Raw genomic sequence first — 26,077 nt, 5'->3', positions numbered from 1 at the left:
CAAGGGATGTGATGCTGCCTCCTATTAGCAACAGTTCCTCAACCACATACAGGGGTTGAAGCCATTACCTCCATTTCTTATCTAAGTGAATCTTAGAGGGTTGGGAGAGTAAGGGCAGTGTAGACTGGATTGTGGGCAGCTTAAAAGTAAGGCAAGTATTTCTGTATGGTAGTAATTAATCACTGTCATAGGGAAGTTTCTCTGGCCTATACTGGGCTAAATTTGCCCCTACACAATTCAAGAAATGTTAATTCCTCTCTTCCCCTATAGTATTAAGGTTTTAAGACTTCAATGGTATTAACATAAGGGCACACAAAGGGTTGGAGATAACATTCATGTTTAAACGAGTTTGTAATGAAGTATAAAACACTTAGCAAAGTTATGAGGGGAAAAAGAAGCCAGGTAATACTATGAACATTCATAAATGATATGTACTGTAGAATGACAATTCTAGAAATATTTATGAAACCAATGTTATGATACAAGATTCTATGTTATGCACTAAAGGTATGTGCGTCACCAAGTTCATTTTTTAGTAACTGTAAAAAGGCATGTTAAATATAAATCAATCTATTCTCAAAAAGTTTTGTCTGGAAAAATACTTACAATTCCATATCCTATCATGCCTGTGGGTGTAGTAGCAGGATAGGCCATTACAGGGGGTGCCTGACATGGTGGAGAAAAAACAAATAGGGGTGTATAACTCATGTTACATCAGTTGAGTTCAAGGAATCAATAGCATAGTTCCACTAAAAAGAATTGCTAAGACAGCTGTGATTAAATGTGACACTTAGGATCATTAATAACTGTGACAATTAATGCTCAATGAAAAAAGAGTGTCTTAAAATTAGCAGAAAAGAAGATCAGAAAAATAAAAACATTTAAACTTAGATACAACAGTGATCTAAAATTTCAACGTGCTTTTTACAGCTTTAAAGATCTTCAGATTTTAAAAAAAAATACTGAACATTCTAAAATTTGATGTCTACTGCTATTATAAAAAATGTTTACCCAGGGGTACCTGGGTGGCTCAGTTGGCTAAGCACCTGCCTTCGGCTCAGGTCATGATACCGGGGGTTCCTGGGATCGAGCACCAGGTCAGGCTCCCTGCTCGGCAGGGAGCCTTCTTCTCCCTCTCCTCCTTGCTCTTGCTCTCTCTCGTTATCTCTCTCTCAAATAAAGAAATAAAATCTTTTAAAAAAAAAAATTACCCAGAAAAAGTATTAGTGAATGTCTTCCTAGGTGCTTCAGTATTTTGAGCAAGAAAAAAAAAAGTTAAAGATCCCATATTATTTAATCTGATCTTTCAAAAATTTATTCTGAAGACCTCAATTCACCTTTTTCAAAGAACCTCAAAGATTTCAAAACACTACTGAGTGTGACTATTTCTATGAGGCACACAGTTTTTATACAGAGTACGTGTATTAGCACTTCTTGTAATTTACTCTGTAAATTATTTAAACAATCTTCTACAAAGCACCAATTTGGAGCAAGAAATTTTTAAATCTGTTTATTCTTAAACGCTTAAAAGAACCATCTAGCCCTACGATGTTTAAAGTTCCCCTCCACCTTCTACCCTACACCTCAAGCTTTCTGTAAATATACAATGTGAGCACAAAATCATTTTAAATATATTTGCTGTCTTAACAACATTCCCTCTGTGTGTGTGTGTGTGTGTGTGTGTGTGTGTGCATTATCTTATAATGAAAACTGAAAGTGAATACAGGAGAAAGACCAATAACACTGCTGAAATATAAAAAATAAATTACACGGCAATTTGAACATATGCGTGGAGCAGTTAAATGAAGCATAACTAAAGTGAATAGTTAAAAGTTTAGTATTTGAGTGAGCATGTAGGATTTATTGGTCTCTCCCTACTTAAAAACTGAGAGCTGCAAGAGCAGTAGACAAACTGCCAAGTACAGCGGAAGCCTGTAAGATTTCATGCAATTGTTATTTTCAACATTACAACAATCAACATTTCCCTTCATTCAGAAATCATCAAGTGCATAGTGGCAGCACAGATACACACACAGACACCCAGCCATCTGGCAGCAAATGGCAGAATGTTAAGCAAGAAAAAAAAAAAGTCTGTATTTCCCATGCCACCATCAGAATCAATTCTGCAACACATCCATGAAATCAGTAGATGCTAGAAAGAATTTCTGGCACATTGAAAATCTGAATGTGAAAAAAGTAATAGCTGGAAGGTTATGAGATTCTGCTACAGCAGTGGTTAATAGCATGCCAATTTATTGCAAAAAAGGCTAGTTTTTGGTCACTTACGTATTGTGGAAAATGCATGCCATTCTGTTTTTCCCAGGGAGAACAATTACATAATGCAATAACACTGGATTAGAACAAATACTTACACAACAGAAAATAACACAGAGAGCATTTTAGTTCACATGTACATTCACTAACTACCTAAAATCCCTTGTATTTCCGGTATCTGATGGAAGAACACCTATACTAAAACACTATCAAGGTTGACAAGGGAAATTTAGTCTCCAACATAATCCCCTTACATATCTAACAGTTTATGACAAGTATCATAAAACACAAAATCTATCAGTAGTGTCAACACTGCAAAATTCAGTGCATCCCATAAACAGGGTTGCATCATATGTCTACCACTCAGGAAAAAAGAAAGCAATAATTCAAAGAATTTGTAGTATAATATCATCATACAGATTAATAAAAGACCAATGAATTTTTTAACTTAAAAAAGTTCAAAAACCTTGACAGTGTTTATGGATTAATAAAAAGGTTAGAAATGTAAAGAAATGACATAAGCAGCAGTTTATCTAAGTAGTGAATCACATCACCAGCCCTCTATGTTAGTCATTAAAAAGAAACTCTATTATATACATACATACAAATATTTTAAGAAAATTCTTAAGAGATGACACACAATGACACAGTTGCATAAATATCATCAACTTACATACAAATTCTAACTGGTTAAATGCCTATTACATTCTGGTAGTCAATCTTAAGTCAAGTGCTATCTACAAACTTCTAATATTTCATATAGGTCAATACCAATTTAATACAAAATAATAAAATATTCATTGTATTTTCATATCAGCATTTGGATTTTTAACAGTCTTCATGTATTATCAACGTGTAATTCACACCAAACAGTATAAAATCCACTAACCTAACCTTTTGTCATCCCCTGGTCAGTGAAGTTTGTTACAGTACAGATAAACCTGGGATTCAGAGTCAGAGGGAATGGATTTCAACTAAAATCTGCTTTCTAGATGTTTTAATACTTACAAAAGAGAAATCGCCTAACTTTATTCTTGTAATTGGGATGCTATCAATTCAAACTTCCCCAAGAATGCAGTGTTAACAGACTCAAGATAGTGAAGATACATGTATGTGTAAAAACCTAACAAGCTAATTAAATGCAAGGATTTATTAGAATGGCAGTGACCTCTATTAATGAAAAAGTGTTGCCTTAAAAAGGTGGCTAAATTAAAAAAAAAAAAAGTTGGCTAAATTTTTATTTTTCATCGAAGAAGACTAAACCTAACAAAACTCTTTATATAATGTCACAAATTTTATTAGCACATTATTTTTAGATGAGCCCTGGTAATTTTCACATACTTAGATTAAGCCCAGGAAAACAAGGTGGTGCTCTGGAAGTGATTTAATACAAGAAAGTGGCTATAAGAGGGATAATGGTGGTCTTTAACAACAGGAAGGCTACAATGTGTAGCCTATGTAATCGAAATGCTATTTATTTCCAGAATATTGTTAAGAAAGCTTGTTTTAGGGATGCCTGGGTGGCTCAGTGGGTTAAGCCGCTGGCTTCGGCTCAGGTCATGATCCCAGGGTCCTGGGATCGAGTCCCACATCAGGCTCCTTGCTCAGCGGGGAGCCTGCCTCTCTCTCCGCCTCTGCCTGCCTCTCTGCCTGCTTGTGTGCTTTCTCTCTCTCTTTTTCTGACAAATAAATAAATAGAATCTTAAAAAAAAAAAAAAAAAGAAAGAAAGAAAGCTTGTTTTAAATTTTTCTTTAAGAAGAAACTGGTTTGGGGTGCCCGGGTGGCTCAGTGGGTTAAGCCTCTGCCTTTGGCTCAGGTCATGATCTCAGGGTCTTGGGATCGAGCCCTGCGTCGGGTTCTCTGTGCAGCAGGGAGCCTGCTTCCCCTGCCTGCCTCTCTGCCTACTTGTGATCTCTCTCTCTCTGTCAAATAAATAAAATCTTTAGAAGAAGAAGAAGAAGAAAAATAGTAAGAAGAAGAAGAAGGAGTATATTTCTAAATTTGCTTACTTGCTAAAATTTGTGATCCCGAAAATTAACGTTTGTGGTGCTTTCAAGGTCACGGACAGACATGCATGGAGTGGTGAAAAATTTGTTGCCTAACACCTTCATTCTCAGCTGAGGCTGAACAAAATAAGATTCTGCCTTGTTTCAGCTCTGATATAACAATGATCAGAGGGATGGAGAACACAGGGAATAATGCAGTATACTACTGCAAGAAGCTCTCTGGCTGTGGAGCCAGCTAGATAGGGCTGGATTCTCAAGTTTAGTGCTGCAGACTCAGGTAAGTAAGTCACTTAACTCTTACGAACCACATTTTCTTTTCTGTTTAAAAAAAAAAAAAAAGGCATCTGCTAGAAAGAGTATTTTTTTAGGATTTGAGATAATAATGAATGTAAGGGGTATAATGTGTATGTATGTGTGTGTGTGTGTGTGTACATACACATACAGGCAATTCTCCTTATTGTTGCACCTAATGTTGTTAAAGTAACCCAATACTAAATCAGTGAACCCTGAACCACTGCTAAAGGAAATATGTACACATGTACGTGTGAGCCTAGCAATGGTTCAGTGTTTAGGGGATTTTAAGAATATAATTATAGTGGGGTGCATAGGTGGCTCAGTGGGTTAAAGCCTCTGCCTTCGGCTCAGGTCATGATCTCAGGGTCCTGGGATTGAGCCCCACATCGGGCTCTCTGCTCGGCAGGGAGCCTGCTTCCCTCTCTCTCTCTCTGCCTGCCTCTCTGCCTACTTGTGATCTCTCTCTCTCTGTCAAGTAAATAAAATCTTTAAAAAAAAAAAAAAAGAATATAATTATAGCAAGTAAGGAAAATCAACTCTATGAACTATTCGACAACATTAACAAAAACCAAACACGTACAGTTTCTTTACCAATGGTGAGATCAGAAAAACACTAATGATTTTATATTCTAGATAAATACATAATAAATTTGAGATCAGAAGTAGAGGGTAATGATTAAAGAGTTTAAGCTCTGCGGTTAGGCTTCCTGTATTCTAAAAATCCACCCAATCACTTAAAAACTCTGGGATCCTAGGCATATTATGTAGTAACTCTGTGCCTCCATTTCATCTGCACAGTGAGGACAATAATAGTTACCACCATATGTAGTTAATTTGAGGATTATAGGAGAAAAAAATCACACATTATTTATTAGAATGATGGCTGGCACAAAGTAACCCTTAAATAACTGTTGGCTACTAAAATATACTTGGCAAATATAGCCGATCAGCTTCCTTAAAAAAAATAAATTATAAATTACTTATATATCTAAAACTCAATAAACAAATCTTCCCACTTACAGCTATCACTTTAAAAACATTTTCATGTTATTCTCCTAAATTAGTCATGTTACTATGAGCTTTTTCAACTCACCATTGTTGCAGCATTCCAAGCAGTTGTTGGTGCAACCTTTGGCTGCCAGTTAGATCCTCCAGTTAGCTTCTTTTCACCTGGCTGACTCCAATTTACATCACTTTAAATAAACATCAGTGAGAATGTTAAATGTCTATAATTATAAAGTTTCTTTACTATATACTTAGATTGAACAAAAAGCATTTAAAATGCAGATCTGACAGGTCTACACATATTTTTGAGATGAAAGCCAAATCAACCTCTAAATGGTACATGGGGGAAATAATACATATAAAACACTCACTTCTTAGTAGTTCCATTTCCAATGCCAAGATCTACAACAGGAAATAAAGAAAGCATTTAAAAATTAGACTCATTTTTATAATACAATTAATTGTGAAGAAGATTAAAAGAGTCCAAAGAATACTTACTGCCCACCAGGTTGGCTAAGGATGAATCCAAGTCATCAGATACTAACTTGTTAGGTGGGAGTTTGGCAACAGGAAGACTCTGGTTCTGAGAGGCCACTGTTGGTTTGAGAAGTCCACCTAGTTCATCAAAGCCTTAAAGTTACAAACAGATGAAACAAGATTTATAAGAGACTTTATGGTGCTAGCTTTCTACAGGAGATCTCTACCTTTTCTACTTATTCGTCTGCCGGAAAAGTCCTCCACGACGTTGGACATTAATTAATGACTTTAAATGGAAGAGGGAGAAATTCACCATTTCAAAGTGAACTGATTGAAAAGATCTGTCATGTCTTATTTCATGACAAAATTATATTAAGGTTAGGGGCACCTGGGTGGCTCAGTGGGTTGGGTCTCTGCCTTCAGCTCAGGTCACGATCTCAGGGTTTTGGGATCGAGCTCCACATGGGGAAATCTCTGCTCAGCAGGGAGCCTGCTTCCCTCTGCCTGCCTCTCTGCCTACTTGTAATCTCTGTCAAATAAATAAATAAAATCTTAAAAAAAAATTATATTAAGGTTAAAGGGGACAAGAAAGAAGCATTCGAGTAAACAATCCTTATTCCAAAGTTGTGAAAGAGAAGGGAATGGAATGGAATTCTCCCCCTCACTGGCAAGATTTTCTGAAGATTCACTTATACCTGAGGAAATATAGTCAAAAAAATACATCTCTGTTCCTTTGAAAAATGTTTCATCTAATAAGTATTTTGTAGACCTTTTTACATTTTTCAGAGTAGAGAATGTAAGGTATATGTAAACCACATTAGAAGGAAGTAAAAATGTACCATTTGATTATCACTTTTCTTCTGTCTAAAAACAGTTAACCTAAATTATACCTAAGAAATTGCTAACCTTATGCTCCAATGACATTAAACCATCTACTAAACTAGGACATTGCTTAGAAATGAAAATAAAATAGATCCCTTAAGGTTCTCTACCAAAGCGAGAAAAGTGAATCCAATCAAACAAATCCAGTAAAGGACTCAGTAACATGACCCAGGACTGATAAGAGAATTTGAAAAACAAGGTCACCAAAAATGGTGGTGTACAAAATATGAGTAGCTGATCTCTATTTACGTTATCCTTTTTCCCAGAAAAACAAACTCAAAAGGAAAAAGCCAAATGCATCCAAAGATGTAATTATAAACCTACTAGTGCACAGAGAAAAAAAATTCTTAGTCCATACATACTCTTTATAAGATTGCTTACTTTTTGTATAATTGTATATTATAAAATCAAAACGCCTCAGTATGTTTCTTCAAATGACCTGAACTTATTTACTAATCAAAATCAAAGGTCATTCATTCCATGCTAAGAATAATAAATTTCATGGAAACTCTTAATCTTTACAAAGTTCAAATTAACAAAATACTAAATGAAAACAAATGGAAACCTGGCTCTACAAATTTATATAAGTCCTAATTTTAAGACAAATGAATAAGCATACTACAGAAAGAACCATCCTTAAAAATAACAAAAAGCCCCTAGAGCTCTGGTACTTAATACATTCTAGCTGGTTAAGCACCAACTGTCTCAACAAGTCAGGTACCAAATGTTTTATTTTTCCTACTTTTCAAAAAAGCCAATTTCATTTCAGTAAAGGTAAAAATTGTAATGACTACAAAGCACAACATTCTACACATAACCATCAGCAATTTACCAATCTAATGTGAGGAAGATCTCATTTAGCTCTAGGAGAAACAAAATCCTCCCAGAATCAAAATTGCCACTAAGAAAAGGGAAACAGTTAATAATCCCTTGAAGTTCTTCTCATCTAGTAGCTGGGAGAAGAGAAACAACTTCACTGGCTTACCCCAATTTAATCTATTTACATATGTTCAAAAGATATTATTATCTGTCCTTACACAGAATCTAAATGAGAACATTATAGTAATGTTAACAGAACAATTTTTTCTTACCCCCAGAATCTACAATAACGTTGGTAGATTTATTTCCAAACACAGATTCAAAGTCAACATTAAGGCCAGCCGAAGGATGTGGCTGTGCAACTGGAGATGGAGTGAATCCTAAGGAAAACCAAAGTGGAAAAAGCTCAATTCTTTAATACATCTACATTTACAGCTCTTAATAATGACGACAATAGGATGGAAAAAGCAATAAATTCCCCCAATGAAAAACAAGGCCAATCCTTCAAGCAAAATGTTTCTTAACACTACTCCATCTTTTTGTGGTGATGACATTTTTCTGTAACAAAATCATCCTACTGACAAAGAAAACAAAAGAGCAACTGAAGTTGTACTAGTAAATAGTAACTAGTGAGTTTCATTACAAAAGTAAAATCTTTATCTTTTTACCTTAATTTTGTGTACTGATGTTTTTTAAAAAACTAAACACATCTAAAATTCCAGGACTGTGCATGAAGTAAAATGTATACACAATGCAAATGATCACTCGGTAATGAAGTAAATATTCTACAGTGTTTTAAAAAATACCTACTTAGAGATTCTACTTATATCCTAGAATCTTCCCTCTCCCCCCGCCAACCTACTCACCTTTCATTATTTCTCTCACCTTCCTTCCACCTTTAAATTATTAATTAAATGCAATATGGTTTAAGTTCACTTGAGAAGAGGATTCTGAAAGTTTTAATGCATTAATCCTTAGGTTCCCCCTTTAAAAATAACACTTTAGATCTATCATGAGTATTCCATAGGACACAAGTTTTTTGTTTTTTTTTTTTTTTTAAGATTTTATTTATTTATTTGACAGACAGAGATCACATGTAGGCAGAGGCCAGCAGAGAGAGAGAGAGAGAGAGAGGAGGAAGCAGGCTCTCCACTGAGCAGAGAGCCCGATGCGGGGCTCGATCCCAGGACCTTGAGATCATGACCTGAGCCGAAGGCAGAGGCTTTAACCCACTGAGCCACCCAGGTGCCCCAGGACACAAGTTTTTAAAAATATTCTTATTCCAGGGGCACCTGGGTGGCTCAGTTGGTTAAGCTGCTGACTCTTGGTTTCAGTTCAAATCACCATCTCAGGGACCTAGGATCAAGCTGGAGTCCAGGCTCTGCCCTCACCGGGGAGAATGTGCCTGGGATTCTCCCTCCCTCTGCCTCTTCCTCTGCTTCTGCATGCACGCTGTGTACACTCTCTCAAATAAATAAATCTTTAAAAAAAAGTTCTTATTCCATAATTACTTCTTAAACCACTCTTAAAAACAATGGTCAGGGGAACCTGGGTGGCTTAGTTGGTTAAGCATCTGCATCTGCTTTAGGTTCAGGTCATGATCCCAGAGTCCTGGGATTGGGCCCTGCATCAGGCTCCCTGCTCTGTGGGGAATCTGTTCTCCCTCTTCCTCTGCCCCTCCCCTCTGTTCTGGCATGCGCTCTCTCAAGCTCTTTGTCTCTCTCAAATAAATAATAAAATCTTAAAACACCACCACCACCACAATGGTCATACAATGAGAACACAAACACTATCAAAGTATAAAATAATTTAGTATATAAATCTGACCATTCATCAAGACGTTTCTAGATTTCTAGACTTACCAGTTTAATAACATTTTATTTTTTTAAAAAAGATTTTATTTATTCATTTGACAGAAGAGAGAGAGAAGCATAAGGAGGGGGAGCAGCAGACAGAAGGAGAGGGGGAAGCAGGCTGCCCACATAGTAGGGAGCTTGACGCAGGGCTCGATTCTAGGACTCTGGGATCCTGACCTGAGCCAAAGGAAGATGCTTAACTGACTGAGCCACCCAGGTGCCCCTAACAACATTTTAAAGTGTACAAGCTGTTTAAGAATTAAACCATGGGCTCACTGGTTCTTCTCTATGAGAACTTATGCATCTACTCAAGGAAGACAAAAACCTACTGTGCTTAATTTTGTGCCCATAGAACCATCAGTGTAAGAAATACACAAATTGTTCTTTAAGTGATTCTGGAAACAGTAGGCTGGCTAGGTCTCCAAAGTTTAGGAAATACACACAAGAATAATTTATAACTAGGATAGTATATCAAATTCCCGTTTTCTCCTCTTTTATCCCACCTTTCTAGAATCTGGTTAATATCAGAGATAAACCTATCTTCTACAGTAATCCATTTATTACTTTCTTTAAAGAGAGGAGCCATTTACTATGGTCCCTAGGGGCATCAGTCTGTGCAATTACAAGACTACCACCTAAAAGTGTAAAAAGTCTGAGAGGATATAAAGTAACCCAGAGCTAGCACCTCAAATTTAAAAACGTCTCTAGGTATGCAAAAAGTAAAAAGAAATTTTTTATAAATTGTAGTATCTGATTGGCTCCTAGGGAAGCAAGCAATGTATTTCAAAGTAACAATATTTTAAGTAGTAACACATCTTCAAGGTAAGAGTTCTACGTTTTCATTTCAATGAACATTATCAACTTAATGGCCTTTTATCCCAAGTCATTTTTTGGGAGACTGTTAGGGTTTAAATTTTTTTTTTTTTTTATCAGATAGAGAGCATGCACACTCACACAAGCAGGGGGAATAGCAGGCAGAGCAGGCAGAGCAGGCAAAGGGAGAAGCAGACTCCCTGATGAGCGAGGAGCCCCATGCCAGACTCCATCCCAGGCCCTGGGATCATGACATGAGCCGAAGCCACCAAGGCTTCCCAGGATTTAATTTTTTAAAGTTACTTAAAACAAAGATTAAAAACTACTATCACCATCTCAAAAGGAAAATCCAGAGACAAAAAAAAAAAAAAAAAAAAAAAAAAAAAAGATGAACAAGTTCTGAGTTAAGGTTAACTGTATAAAATAATCATGACATTGAACTGCCTACTCTTTCACTTCACCAAGGCCCAGTGAAAACACTACCACTGACCATCAATAATTCATAGATCAACATTTAGAAATCACTGCCTGGCAGAGCAAATATCAGGAGGACGATAGTAAATTAACTGCATGGTACAAGATGAATAAGCTTTGGGGACAGAAAGGCATTCCAAATACCGTCCAGAAAAACACACCGTTTTGTTAAGGGATTTTAGAGGTAGTTCCATAATAAATTAGATTTCATACTTTCTGTGAAAGTAACTTCTACTATTTACTAAACTCTATGAAACACTAATGCAAGAGCTTTATAAACAGTGTATTAAACTTCACAATAACCCTATGAGATAGTCATTATTATCCTCATTTTACAGATGAGGAAATAAAGAGCTTAAACAATGTTATTCAAGGTCAAAGATTTATTAAGTAGCAAAACCAAGACTTAAACCTCAGATTATCTGATTTCAGAATCTTTTAGCGGTTTTCAGCTTATCCCAAGTATTTCATTTTATATAAACTAGTAGGCAGAAAAAGAAAATTGTATTATTACAGCTGTAGTAATTATATTTATTTGCTATTAAAGTTGTATGAACTTCTTGAGCTTCTCACAGCAAATGCTGGGCCAAAAAAGTGAACAACCATAGCAGTTCTAATAAAGTCTAAAAGCAATGAAAAAAGTGTTCAAGGCTGTATCTGATGATTAAATAATAACAAATATAAAATGATTTACATACACAAGATAGTTTTCAGTAGTAGTTTTAATGATAATTCTACGTACCAGGCATAGCGCTAGATTTTATACAGTGATATATGTAAATCTCATGACAATCCTGTAAGTTATTATTATCCCAATTTTCATACGCTTAAGAAAGGTCAAATAACTTGTTTCAAGTCACACAGGTAAGGACGTAGAACTGGAATTCAAAAAGGAATTCAAATGCAAATTCACTGAATTCTAAACATATACTTTCCATCAAATGTCCTCATAATTTCCATTTTTAAATCTTTTTAATCATGCCCAAGTCTGCCAGTCAAGAGCCTCATTCGTCACTTGTGTCAAACCTACTTTTCAATCCCAACTGAACTAAGGTAATCAACTCTTACGCACCAAAAAGAAAAAAATAAAATAAGCTGGAATTTGGGGTTTCATTATCACTGCACTGGCCTAGAACATGTTTGGAAAGACAGAAATGAGTATCAAAATGGCCAGGACTCTCTGGAAACTGTTCCCGGTTTCTTCTGCCTTTGCATAGTGCTGGCAAAGCACGCCTATTTCCAAGAGAATCTCCCTACATCTGTGCCACAACTGTTTAAATAAAAAATTATTTAGTGTTCTATCACTATACAAAGAGCTTTAAATTCCATAAGCTTGTAATAATAAAATGTTATAAGCTTCTCTGAAAATGTGAACCTTTTGAGTACAGATTAAAGTAGGGAGATGACAGGCATCCACTCACAAAACAATCCTGTGTTTAATTAAGACAAGCAAAATTAGGGAAAAAATTATCTGTTCCTCAAAAGCAAGTATATTTTTTCTTAGCCAAATTAAAAAAAAAACAAACCCTCATTTTAAAGAAAACAAAGAACTCCCTCCTGCATAAATAAATTGATAAACTTTAGAGATATCATTACCTACCTCCAAATAAACCAGCTACGGTAGAAGGCTCATGGCATATAAGGGTAGTATTAGGATAAGCTTGAGTGCCACAAAAAGAATCTGACAAGGCATACATGGGGGGCGGGGGAGAGGGAGACAGAAAAAAAGGAAGAGAAAAATGAGGAGGACCAGTTAAGAGTGGAATGGAATAATTAAAAAACAAATGAACAAACAAAACAAAGACAGGAGAGTCCAAGCTCTTAGTGTTCTTCACATTACAACTTATTTTAAAAAGCACCTAAGTCTCCATTATGAATATTCTATTTAAAATATATTCACAACAGAATTTTTAAAATAACCAAAACGTATTTCCTTAGAGAAATAAGCAACAGTTGGCTTTTTAGTCAATATTAACATGTCTTCTGATGTCTTCTTTTACAGATGAGTAAGTAGGCCTGAACAAGGTCACAGACATGGCATAGCTGGGATCGTCAACCCATTCTTCTTGACTTATAACTGCTTTAATGAGGACAAGCTACTTTGTACACTGCGGTTCACATCATCAGACCAATGTCCTACTCTGAACGAGTTAGAGGGTGTCTATGTAGATGTTCTCTGATTTTTCTCGGTCATTCTTAATCCTTCAGAACAAAGGCTGGCAAATTACAGCCAGAGGCCTATTTTTAATATGGCCACGTGAGCTAAAGAAGGTTTTTACATTTTCAAAGGGTTATTTTTAAAAAATGAAAGAAAATAAAAGAAGAATATGTAACAGAGATCTTATGTATCCTGTAAAGTCTGAAATATTTACTATCTGGCTCTTTACATAAAAAGTTTGCTGATCACTGTTCTACAGAAGCACTATCCAAAAACTTTCTAGTAACAGAAATGTTTTATAAATCTGCTCTAATATGGTAGACACTAGTCACATGTGCCACCAAGCAACAGAAACGTGGCTAACACAGCTGTAGGAATGACATACCTTGGGTGGCCCTTTCAGGCTCTGAGTAAGAAACTGTTGGAATTTTTATTATACAACCTTACTTCTCAGGAACTTTGTGGATTAAAAGGCTTCTTATTATAAAGCCTCTTCTTAGGACAGACATTAGCAAACTACAGCTGCATGTCTTCATGAATAAAGTTTTCCTGGAACACAGCCAAATGCACATTTATGTTTTCTCTATGGCTACCTTCAAGCTATAATGCCAAAGCTGGTCGCTGCAACAGAGACTATATGACTCATGAGCCAAAAATATTTACAATCTGATCCTTTAAGAAAAAGTTTACTGATTCTTGTTCTAGACTAATGGCCTAGGTTGAAATGAATGATTTACATTTTCCCATTCTAGACTCACTTTTATAAAAACACAAGTACTAAACAGTAAGTTTTTGCTAATGATATAACTTGACAGATGAATATTTTTTAAGTATACTTTATACTTTCATTTATACTATTTACACTCAAAGAATGTAAGAGTTTAAATAAAGTCAACACTTCCATAAGGAAAGGGCTCTGTAAAGCAAAGACATTGGACTCCTGCTTCAAGCCTTTGCTCCTATCAGCCAGGTTGTCTCAGGACATTAACTTTTCTCAGACTCACATGATTGTATTTACCATCCATAAAAATGGTAGCAATTCTGTTACCAAGATGAGAGTTGAGAACTTGACCAAATATTCTCTGGAGGTCCTCACAAGCTTACAATCACCAATTCTAGGATTTTAATCTTCAAATGCACCTACTCACCTTAGCATATATGGCCATCAACTTTACTAACTTTCTTTGCTTTTTGGTCTTCCTCTTGCCCCAACCCAAAGGCCTTAAATTAACTTAAAAAAATTAGGAAAAGGACATTTCTTTTCTAGTACATTCCTTCTGTTAAAGGGTTTCCTTGAAAAGCGTAAGTAATAATTAACTCTCACAGAATTTTTTCTATTTTTACTCTGGTTCTGTTTCAATGTGAAATAGCTATAGCCTATAGCATTATGTCCCTCTAGGGTGAATAGAAGACTGACATACTGAAGCACATGTACTGGTCTGACCTAAAAGAAATTGTAAGACCAAAAGTAAAGACATAGCTGTTTCATACCCCCAATTAAAGCGACTGACTTAATGGTACAAGAAGCCAGACCCACTAAATACATGCTAGTTCATATTCAGTAAGTATAAAGAAAATATAAACTTATTAGAAAACCACATTCCAAGGTTAACTCAAGTAACCTTTTTCTACCAAGCAAATAAGGTACAGCATTTCACAAATTTTCTGAAGAGTAGCAAAATATGAAATTTTCAACCACTTTTTACTTAATTTGTAATATGTTACAATGACATGAAGGAATGCCTGCAATTAATTCTTAGAATTTGGAGCTAAGAGACTAGTTATATATAATGACAGCACCTGCCTTGGAACTTCCTAAAATCTCCAACTACTCTTTTCTAGTCAGCTCTCTTCCACCTCCTCATATGTATTGAACAGAATGTTCAGAATGTGGCCACATGTCTATTTAGGGTACACAGTTGACTTTCAGCATGCTGCTTTAAACACAGATTTAAATTTACATCACCTTAAAAGTTGTTTCTCTGAAGTGAATAAAAGCAGTTTCATCATCTTTTAAGGGGTGTTCAGAATCTTTTCACAGGATTGAAAATTGTTAATTTCAGGTTACTATATATTCATAAACTTAGATTTCCTTGTGTAACTCTGGAGTGAAATTTTACCTTTTTAAAGATTTTTATACCACAACTAAAGGCGATTTAGTTGTTTTCATTTTCTACTTGTCATTTATCTCCAGGCTAACAATGAAGTGAAACCCTTAAGAATGGGACAGAGGGTATGTATGGATTTAAGACAATCTACAACTGTACTATTCACAGTTCAAAAAAAAAAAAAAGATAGCTACTGAGAATGATAACCATCCTCTCTCCTAAACAAAGAGGGAAAGATATAAGTACATACATATTAGTAAGTGTAAGAGATGTTACCCTATAACCAACTCTGAATTAATAAACAAAACATGGGGGGGGGGGGAATGTGGTAAATGATGTTAGACAGCTTGAGTATCACACTATAACTATGATGGAAAACAACACACTAAAAAAAAAAAATCAAAAAAACAAAAACACCAACCCACAACTTCAAAGGAAATCTTCTTTCCTAAAAACTTGGATCAAATAAAATTAGGGATACTAATTTAAAAATGTCACTACATTATTGTTATTTAGTTTATTTTAAAATTTGATAATAAAATCCAAAATAATTATTGCAGCGCCTTAAAAATAATTAATGAATATGTAAAAAATACTTAGGCAGTATAAACATTAATTGGAAAGAAAGGTTAAATGGTACTTTACCAACAAACATTTCATGAGTAGGTGTCCTAGTAGTAAAAGTGGATACATCTGAAGAAATGGGAAGGTGAACATCACCACTACTTTTTGTGAGGAAAGGATTTAAGCTTGGAATGGCATCATCAACAGCATCTACAGTAGCAGAGAAAGGATCTGTGCAGTCCAAGTGCATTACAGCAAAATGAAGAAAGGAAGTAAATTAATTAGTATTGTAATTAGTCAAAAGATGCAAAGTGAAAAGTAGCAGCTATATTATTGTTTATTAATCTTAAGTGCAAAATACCTAATCATTGTCATCAAGATGGAAGAACTACATTTAACATCTTTTAAAAAGAATCCTCAGAAGAAAACATTAATGTGTCCAATTAACATCTGTAGCATACTAAGGACAGATCTGCTCTCCAACATCAGGAAGCCAATAGGTAAAAAAGAAAATAACCAAAATGCATCAATAAAAGAGCCACCCACCCTGGACCATGTTCCCCACCCTATATGGAAATGTATTGGCTTTCATGGCATACCTATGTTTATTCAAGTGAAAGATATAAACAACCAGTATAGTATGTGTGTGGCATAAGTAAAATATCAAAAAACAAAGAAAATTAGGGGTAAAGGGCTATTTATAACATGTGAGTAAGTCTTAAATAGGTTCAGAGGTAGAAATTTAAAAAAATAAAGAAGAAAAGGTCTAATGATTTAGAAACAGGAAAGGAATTTTAAGAACAGAGACAAAAGAATGGTGGCCATTTCATAGACTGGGAACCACAATGAAGGTCCAGTTGAGTTCTAAAGTGAAATCATTAAGGCTTTAAATGATTTGCTAAAGTAGTAATAAAAGTACTATTCCATATTAGGATGGTACCAAATGTGTATTATTATCAAATCCTACCTCTAAAGTTATTTTAGAATCAGATATTTACTATACCTAAACCTCATTCAAGATAATCACCATTCTAAAAAGAAAAAAAAAAAAGATAATCACCATTCTAATGACTTAAAACCACACATCATTAGCAGCAAAACACTCCTAACCTCTACATTCTATACTTTTAACCAGAAGCCTGTTCTTGTCTACTATAGTTCGTGATGCTCACTTAACAATATGATATTAAGCACTGTATTTTACTCTAAGACTGTATGATAAAACAATAAGAACACAAAAATAGCCTAAGGACCAGCTCATTCACTACAAATACACTTTTCCCTGAAGTCAATAAATTCAAAGCAGGCGCTCCACAAACCCTACAACTATTTTAAAAAGGAAATAGCAAGAAAATATTGAGGTCATTGGCTTATACAGAATCATTTTTTAAAACTTTAATTTTTTTTTTTTTTATCACACAGGACCTTTTCTAGGAAGTATTCCTACAGAACATCAACTTACACCCAAAAATAAAGTCTTACAAATATATCAAAATTCACTGATACAGTATTCAAACTAAAACGATCATGTTCAACACCTTTCCCATCTCCCACTCCTTAATAAATGGAACGACGGGGGAAAAGAATCCAAAAAAGTAATTAAGAAATAAGAAGTAGAAAATAGATAACAAGAAAAAGGTTTTCTGTACTAGAAAAAAAAATATAATGATGACTACTCTAACTCCTTTCTGCGAAAAGAAGGGGATACATTGTTTAGAGTTCATCAATTTGTTCAAAGTACTATTTTAAAATACAGAATAGTGGCATGAGGTTTTCAAAGTATTTCATACATGGTCAGACCCAAAACATCTCTAGTTTTTCATAAAAAAGAAGCCATGAGAGAAGTCATTCGAAAAAATACATTCTGCTATTACAGATCTATTAGTTTATGAGAAAAGACATGTTTGGGAAAAGTCATTAGTTATCTGCTGCTCTGATGAATGATTGAGTTTTACCTAAGTACTTATTATCAATCATTTTCTATTATATGAAACACCTTAGAGAAGAATATGCAGAAACAAGCAAGTGTGACTGTATTTAGGTTTAGACAGTAAGAAAAAACAGTTCTTAATCTACTTGACAGAATTATTAGATAATATAGGTGATGTTAATCTGTTAGTGGATACTGTGCTACTAATAATAAAAACAAATCCATCACGATTAAAAGAAAATAACATTCCAGCTACCCCAACTTAAACTTTATTCACTAGACTGGTGAATGAAAAATAAATAAATAAATAAATAAATAAATAAGTTTTTTATTTTAAAAAATATTTTTCCCATTATTCCTATATTACTTACTAGAAAAGTTTTTATGTTACAACAGTCAAAGAAAAATAATCCCCAAAAATTGAGGATTAATATAGCAGACATTTTATAATGCTGAGGTCCTAAATACTGGATACCCATATTGACACAAGTAAGTCTTCCCTAAAGCATTGTGTGTTTCATGCCAGTGGAGAGTAAAGCAAATTTAACTTCAGAATGGTAATTCTTTTTTGCCTGAATTAAATTCTAAAATCTAGCTTAAGACATACATCAGTGTACTGAGCTGATAATATTGTTCATTTTTAGATTTGATATAACACAAAGTTTTAAAGGTGATATAAACTTAAATCTTCTCACATATTAGTATTCAACACGAAGTGCCTGTTCAGACTCCAGACCATTTCTTGAAAAATCAAAGGCTCATTAATAATGCAGTGAGGGGTACAGAAGAGCTTGTGTTTTCTCTTTCAGTTCATTTTTAGGTGGACTCTTAAATGCCTTTTAAATAAACAGTCAAACCTTACTTCCCTTTAATTCAGCATCACTAACTACCTGTGATTGGGAATACATAGCATCTCTGTGGTGCTTTATGGTAAGAACTAAATTAATGCCAAATCTGTTTTAAAAACTTTGCTATTAAAAACCATTTTAGCAAATGAAAGCAAGACAAACATAGAGTAAAATTTTAGGATTATCAAAAAATCATACCTTTGCTTTGCCACATGCTATAAAAGCAGCATGATGTTAAAATGTTACATATTTCAAATGTTTAGGTAAATGGTTAATTTAAAAAAACTTAACACTTTACTGTTATGATCAAAACATTTTACTTATATGATTTATTTATTCATCTCAATCTAACTTTAATTTCAAAAATAAAGTAAAAAATCTTAATCCGAATGTCCTGTATATAAAAAATATACTGACTGGTTTAGGAAGTATTCAAAGTTCTTGACTTAAAACACTCCTCAGGTATCCATGCAGAAGTCAAAACTCTGAAATTATCATTGGCTCAGAAATCAATTATCTTTATATCAAAGTCAAGATAAGATTTAATTCTTTTTTTTTTTTTTAAGATTTTATTTATTTATTTTACAGACAGAGACCACAAGTAGGTAGAGAGGCAGGCAGAGAGAGAGGAGGAAGCAGGCTCCCCCCTGAGCAGAGAGCCCAATGTGGGGCTCGATCCCAGGACCCTGAGATCATGACCTGAGCCAAAGGCAGAGGCTTAACCCACTGAGCCACCCAGGTGCCCCAAGATAAGATTTAATTCTTAAGTTGAGAGGTTCACAGTAAACATTACTGTCCTTTCCTCATATATAATGATAAGCTTTTGGAAAAATAATGGTCAATTGCTATAGCCTCTGTTCCCACCATACTTGATTTGTATTTTTAGTACTTTTAATGGCCTCACTTGTATATAAGAAGCCTAATGCTAAAATATGAAGGAATTTTTGATGGAAATAGGAGCAAGAGAAAAATAACCTAAAACAGAAAAATAAGACAGAATTAAGTATGTTCTGACATACAGTATTCACCCACAGACTGCTATGAAATGAGTTCTTTTAACAGGACACTAAACGACTTTTACAGGTCGAAATTTCATGAAATTATTCTCCCACAAAAATAGTCTATCTGCCTTCATATGAGTTCAATAATCCCAAGCCAAAACTTTTTAATTTGTTAATTATTAGAATTAACTATATATGGTATCCAAATAAAATAACTTCACAGTTCAGTTTCTTTGAAATGTATTAGTTCTCACTAAGACTTCTGTAAAATTTCTCATCTATTTAGGAAACAACTACTTGTTTTGTTTCTTTTTTTGTGGAGGGGGGGGTGGAGCAAGCTAAAACTGCTTACATGGTCATGTCAATTCTACTAAACTTCTAAAACAATTCACAGTAAGCAGAAAATAAGCATGTAAATTTTGCCAGATTAAAAATCCTAAAATTAGGATATATCATTAGAATCTTAAAAAATTACTTTCTAAATTTGCTATGTTTCACTCAGATAAAAAATTCTAAAGTATTTATTGACTTTAAACTAGCTTATCAGTTTTAGGAATTAACTCTGAGAACTTAAGATTTAGCTAAACTAAACTAATCTTCTAAATCCTTTTTTTTTAATCAAGTCATTACTAACAAGATTAGTCTAGAAATCTAGTATTTTAGTGTTTTACTATTTCTGTTACCTGCCATTCCTGAACCAGAAATAACCTGTCCAGAAAAAAAGAAAACATCCACTCATTCAACAAACTTATTAAAAATCAGTGTCCTAGGCAATGATAATATAGCAATGAACAAAATAAAAACTCCTGCCTTCAGAGACTGTGCTCTATTATACTACACAGAGCCTCAAGAATTAACTATAAAAACTGAAAAAAAGTTCTTAAAATTCGAATCATTAAAATATAGAGGAAACAAGTCTAATTCATACCAACATAAAAATTCTTGAGAATAATTATCTTGCTATGAGAAGTAAGCTGATCAATTCAGATTTTACATGTGAACCAATAAAACGTTAAGGTAGCTTGCCATTCCCTATTCGATAGACAGTATCTTTGCTCAGAATATCTCCCCTTTTACTAGCAAATAATTTCTGAGTGTTCATAAAATAATACTTACATAACAGAAGCATCACAACCAACCAAATGAAATAATTTGAAAACATACTATATGTCTATGCAAAACTGCTTAAAAATTGACATGGACTAGGTAAAATCCCTCAAAGATGCTAGGTCAATGATCATGATATAGTCACCCTAAGATCAATAACTACTACAGGGCAGCAAACATTCCTGTTACTATTAGGGGAAAATTCTTTGAGTACCAAAATCTTATAGGTCTCAACTAACTACAACTTTTAAATACAAGTAACATAAAGATTGTCATGACAGTCCCAGTCAGAACATAGTTTACTACTTGATAACACCATTTGAGTTTTATTAGAACCTTATCAGATATTTACATGACAGAAGTTTTCTTTCTCCCGTAAGTCACTTTTTTTCCTATATCATAAACAAAATAACCCTTGGGCATTTTCTGATTACGGAACAGTTACTCAACACTGAAAGAATGATTTCATACTTGAACATACACTGGGACCTTCCTCTTCACCTTTATTAAAACTTTTCATAATTTAATTGAACAGAAATTCCAAAATTACATTTACAAATACATGAAAATGTCTTCAAGGAACAAAATGACCTCAATGCAATGGTAATATTTTTGAAATTCTCACTTATCAAGTGTAACCAAAAACTACACAAATAAGTAAAACACTACAGAATGGGAAAGGGAGTGGCCTATACAACATAAAAAGCAGAATTCATTAATGCTTACCTCCCCATGTACTTGCTACCTGAGAAGCAGTTGACATAGGAAGTACAGATGGGTGAAAAGTTGGCTGTTGTAAATCAAGCAGATCATTTGGTAGCTTTGATGTGCTAGGAAAATATTTTGAAAAGATGAGTTATTTATTTATTAGGTAAATGTTGCTCTTTCAGCCACTCCCTTTCTCCTGCCCAGTAAATAAAAAACATTAAAAGTGAAAAAAGGCCAAGTAATATAAACCTCAAAAGGAGGAACACTTTCAGGAAGGTAATAGTTGCATATCCTTTATATATTTAACAGCAAGTTTTTACTTATAACAGTGTATTTCTAAGGAGGTTTGGGGAAAAAAATTCATGTACCATATTTTAAGTTTATAGAGGATTCAAATAATTATAGCCCTTCTGGAAAGCATCAGTGACTTCCCCAGGAAAATACTGATTTCTTTACTGAAATGAAGCTAAACAACACGATTCTGAAATATGAAATATCCTGGCAATTTTAATTTTTGTAAGGAAATTTGTTTTCTTTTAATCTTCAAAGAACTTCAATTACACTGGTAATACTAATACCTTTAGCAAAGTAAAAATACCTATTAACTTCCTTCTATTGCTTCACTATCCAAATATACCAACAACATAGGAAAAAATTATGCATGCATACATGATATAAACTTACAACAGAGTCAACCTATTACAAAACTCTGGAGGCACTGTTTAAACGATATGTAAGACTTTTATGTGATTAAGGAGTAACAACTCAAACAAAGATCCTAGAGTTCCCATGAATTGAAGCATTGTGTGTACTATAGCACAGATCATTTTTTACTTACTCAAAAACAAAATGCCTTTTAGACATAAAAAATAGTTTTGACAGGTAAGTAAAAATACAAATGCATTTAATGCCTTGAGAAAAAAAAGAACAGGCAATAAAGCATTCTATAATAGGCTATAAGACTTGCCCTCAGTTACAATTAAAAAGGTAAAAACTTTGAGTGTATTAAATGAAATAAAACATAGTCAAATTAGTTCTTTATCTAATAATTTGTTTAATTCTCAAACATTCAAGATCTTTTCCATTTATCTCTCCTAAGACAGACTTCTTTCCAAGGTCTCCAAGTAGGGACACTTCATGTTATTTAAGAAGGATTCTAAAAACGTAGCACATAAATTAAAAACCAAAATAAAAAAATAATATAAAGCTGGGAAAAAAAACCCCAACAACGATTCAACAAGCATCTATTAAGACTTTAGGGAAGAGGTAGCAACTGAGTAAAAGTTATACTGAGCTATGAGTGGACTCAGTAAATGGGAGGGAAGATGTTATAAGAATGAGTTAATAAACAACAACAATAACAAAATTAAAGAAAACCCTATCTCTCTCTGTGGAGCATCTACCATGTGCTACTTAAGAATTGTGCTAAATCCTATACTAGCCACCTGGGAGTCTGCTGGAAATGAAAAACCCTTGTAACTACTGAATCAGAAACTCTGGGGGTGACACTCAATCTATGGCTTCAGAAACTCTCCAGGTGAGGAGTCAAGATGGCGGAGAAGTAGCAGGCTGAGACTACTTCAGGTAGCTGGAGATCAGCTAAATAACTTATCTAAAGATTGCAAACACCTACAAATCCAACGGGAGATTGAAGAGAAGAACAGCAATTCTAGAAACAGAAAATCAACCACTATCTGAAAGGTAGGACTGGCGGAGAAGTGAATCCAAAGCGACTGGAAGATAGACAGCGGGGGGAGGGGCCGGCTCCCGGCGAGCGGCGGGGCAACAGAGCACAAAATCAGGACTTCTAAAAGTCTGTTCCGCTGAGGGACATCGCTCCAGACGCTTAACTGGGGTGAAGCCCAGGCGGGGTCAGCGCAGCCTCAGGTCCCAAAGGGTCACAGAAGGATCGGGGGTGTCTGAGTGTCGCAGAGCTTACCGGTATTAAAACGGGGAAGCTGGCTACAGAGACAGAGCCGAGGAGTGAGCTCTAAGCTCGGGGTTACCTTGAACCGGTCGCGGGCTCGGTCAGCTCGGAGCGCGGCCGGAGGCCAGGGTGACGGGAGTCATTGGGCGCTGTTCTCTGAGGGCACACTGAGGAGTGGGGCCCCGGGCTCTCGGCTACTCTGGGCCGGACACCGGGAGGCCACCATCTTCATTCCCGTCTTCCAGAACTCTACAGAAAGCGCTCAGGGAACAAAACCTCCCGAAAGCAAACCCAGCAAACCCAGCAAACCCGAGCGGATTACTCAGCCCGGCCCTGGGTAAGGGCGGTGCAACTCCGCCTGGGGCAAAGACGCTTGATAATCACTACAACAGGCCCCTCCCCCTCCCCCAGAAGATCAACGAGAAACCCAGCCAGGACCAAGTTCACCTACCAAGGAGTGCACTTTCTATACCAAGGAGAGCGGCGGATTCCAGAGGAGAAGAAAGCAAAGCAGGGAACTCATGGCTTTCTCCCCATGATTCTTTAGCCTTGCAGTTAATTTAATTTTTTTTTCTTTTTCAATTTTTTTTCTCTTCTTCTGCTAAATTTTTTTAACTTTTACCCTTTTCTTTTTTTAACGTTTTTTAAATAGTTTATCTAATATATATATATTTTTTTTCTTTTTATATTTTTTATCGGCTTTCTTTAATAGTTTCTTTTTTTTTTTTTCTTTCTGAACCCCTTTTTATCCCCTTTCTCCCCCCTCACGATTTGGGATCTCTTCTGATTTGGCTAAAGCATATTTTCCTGGGGTTGTTGCCACCCTTTTAGTATCTTACTTGCTCCTTCATATACTCTTATCTGGACAAAATGACAAGGCGGAAAAATTCACAACAAAAAAAAGAACAAGAGGCAGTACCAAAGGCTAGGGACCTAATCAATACAGACATTGGTAATATGTCAGATCCAGAGTTCAGAATGACGATTCTCAAGGTTCTAGCCGGGCTCGAAAAAGGCATGGAAGATATTAGAGAAACCCTCTCGGGAGATATAAAAGCCCTTTCTGGAGAAATAAAAGAACTAAAATCTAACCAAGTTGAAATCAAAAAAGCTATTAATGAGGTGCAATCAAAAATGGAGGCTCTCACTGCTAGGATAAATAAGGCAGAAGAAAGAATTAGCGATATAGAAGACCAAATGACAGAGAATAAAGAAGCTGAGCAAAAGAGGGACAAACAGCTACTGGACCACGAGGGGAGAATTCGAGAGATAAGTGACACCATAAGACGAAACAACATTAGAATAATTGGGATTCCAGAAGAAGAGGAAACAGAGAGGGGAGCAGAAGGTATGTTGGAGAGAATTACGGGAGAGAATTTCCCCAATATGGCAAAGGGAACAACCGTCAAAATCCAGGAGGTTCAGAGAACCCCCCTCAAAATCAATATGAATAGGTCTACACCCCGTCACCTAATAATAAAATTGACAAGTCTTAGTGACAAAGAAAAGATCCTGAAAGCAGCCCGGGAAAAGAAGTCTGTAATGTACAATGGTAAAAATATTAGATTGGCAGCAGACTTATCCACAGAGACGTGGCAGGCCAGAAAGAGCTGGCATGATATATTCAGAGTACTAAACGAGAAAAAAATGCAGCCAAGAATACTATATCCAGCTAGGCTATCATTGAAAATAGAAGGAGAGATTAAAAGCTTCCAGGACAAACAAAAACTGAAAGAATTTGCAAACACCAAACCAGCTCTACAGGAAATATTGCAAAGAGGGACCCTAAAAGGAGTAGATCAGAAAGAAACAGAGACAATATACAATACCAGTCACCTTACAGGCAATACAATGGCACTAAATTCATATCTCTCAATACTTACCCTGAATGTTAATGGGCTAAATGCCCCAATCAAAAGACACAGGGTATCAGAATGGATAAAAAAACAAAACCCATCTATATGTTGCCTACAAGAAACTCATCTTAAACCCGAAGACACCTCCAGGTTTAAAGTGAGGGGGTGGAAAACAATTTACCATGCTAATGGACATCAGAAGAAATCAGGAGTGGCAATCCTTATAGCAGATCAATTAGATTTTAAGCCAAAGACTATAATAAGAGATGAGGAAGGACACTATATCATACTCAAAGGAACTGTCCAACAAGAAGATCTAACAATTTTAAATATCTATGCCCCTAACGTGGGAGCAGCCAACTATATAAACCAATTAATAACAAAATCAAAGAAACACATCGACAAGAATACAATAATAGTAGGGGATTTTAACACTCCCCTCACTGAAGTGGACAGATCATCCAAGCAAAAGATCAACAAGGAAATCAAGGCCTTAAATGACACACTGGACCAGATGGACATCACAGATATATTCAGAACATTTCATCCCAAAGCAACAGAATACACATTCTTCTCTAGTGCACATGGAACATTCTCCAGAATAGATCACATCCTCAGTCCTAAATCAGGTCTCAACCGGTATCAAAAGATTGGGATCATTCCCTGCATATTTTCAGACCACAATGCTCTAAAGCTAGAACTCAATAACAAGAGGAAATTTGGAAAGAACCCAAATACATGGAGACTAAACAGCATCCTTCTAAAGAATGAATGGGTCAACCAGGAAATTAAAGAAGAATTGAAAAAATTTATGGAAACAAATGATAATGAAAACACAACGGTTCAGAATCTGTGGGACACAACAAAGGCAGTCTTGAGAGGAAAATATATAGCGGTACAAGCCTTTCTCAAGAAACAAGAAAGGTCTCAGGTACACAACCTAACCCTACACCTAAAGGAGCTGGAGAA

The 26,077-nt window shown here is 35.3% G+C and overlaps 1 protein-coding gene across 17 annotated transcripts in view; it reads right to left on the bottom strand.

The window, feature by feature from the left end:
• Nucleotides 1-26,077, bottom strand: part of PICALM (phosphatidylinositol binding clathrin assembly protein) — a 110,718-nt gene that overhangs the window by 19,516 nt on the left and 65,125 nt on the right. For 3 of the 17 annotated variants that reach the window (XM_047690235.1, XM_047690240.1, XM_047690248.1), the window contains 9 exons: nucleotides 21,344-21,447; nucleotides 15,813-15,962; nucleotides 12,502-12,582; nucleotides 8,031-8,138; nucleotides 6,079-6,210; nucleotides 5,952-5,982; nucleotides 5,669-5,768; nucleotides 2,287-2,310; nucleotides 607-666 (listed from right to left, as the gene is read on the bottom strand). In XM_047690235.1, the coding sequence (XP_047546191.1) occupies nucleotides 607-666; nucleotides 2,287-2,310; nucleotides 5,669-5,768; nucleotides 5,952-5,982; nucleotides 6,079-6,210; nucleotides 8,031-8,138; nucleotides 12,502-12,582; nucleotides 15,813-15,962; nucleotides 21,344-21,447 (790 nt within the window). The remainder of the gene's footprint in view (nucleotides 1-606; nucleotides 667-2,286; nucleotides 2,311-5,668; nucleotides 5,769-5,951; nucleotides 5,983-6,078; nucleotides 6,211-8,030; nucleotides 8,139-12,501; nucleotides 12,583-15,812; nucleotides 15,963-21,343; nucleotides 21,448-26,077) is intronic. The other 14 variants (XM_047690236.1, XM_047690237.1, XM_047690238.1 and 11 more) reach the window with 14 other exon arrangements.

This window comes from Lutra lutra, chromosome 10 (genome assembly GCF_902655055.1).
Source record: "Lutra lutra chromosome 10, mLutLut1.2, whole genome shotgun sequence".
Classification (NCBI taxonomy): Eukaryota; Metazoa; Chordata; class Mammalia; order Carnivora; family Mustelidae; genus Lutra; species Lutra lutra.
This window is presented reverse-complemented; position numbering and strand designations above follow the sequence as displayed.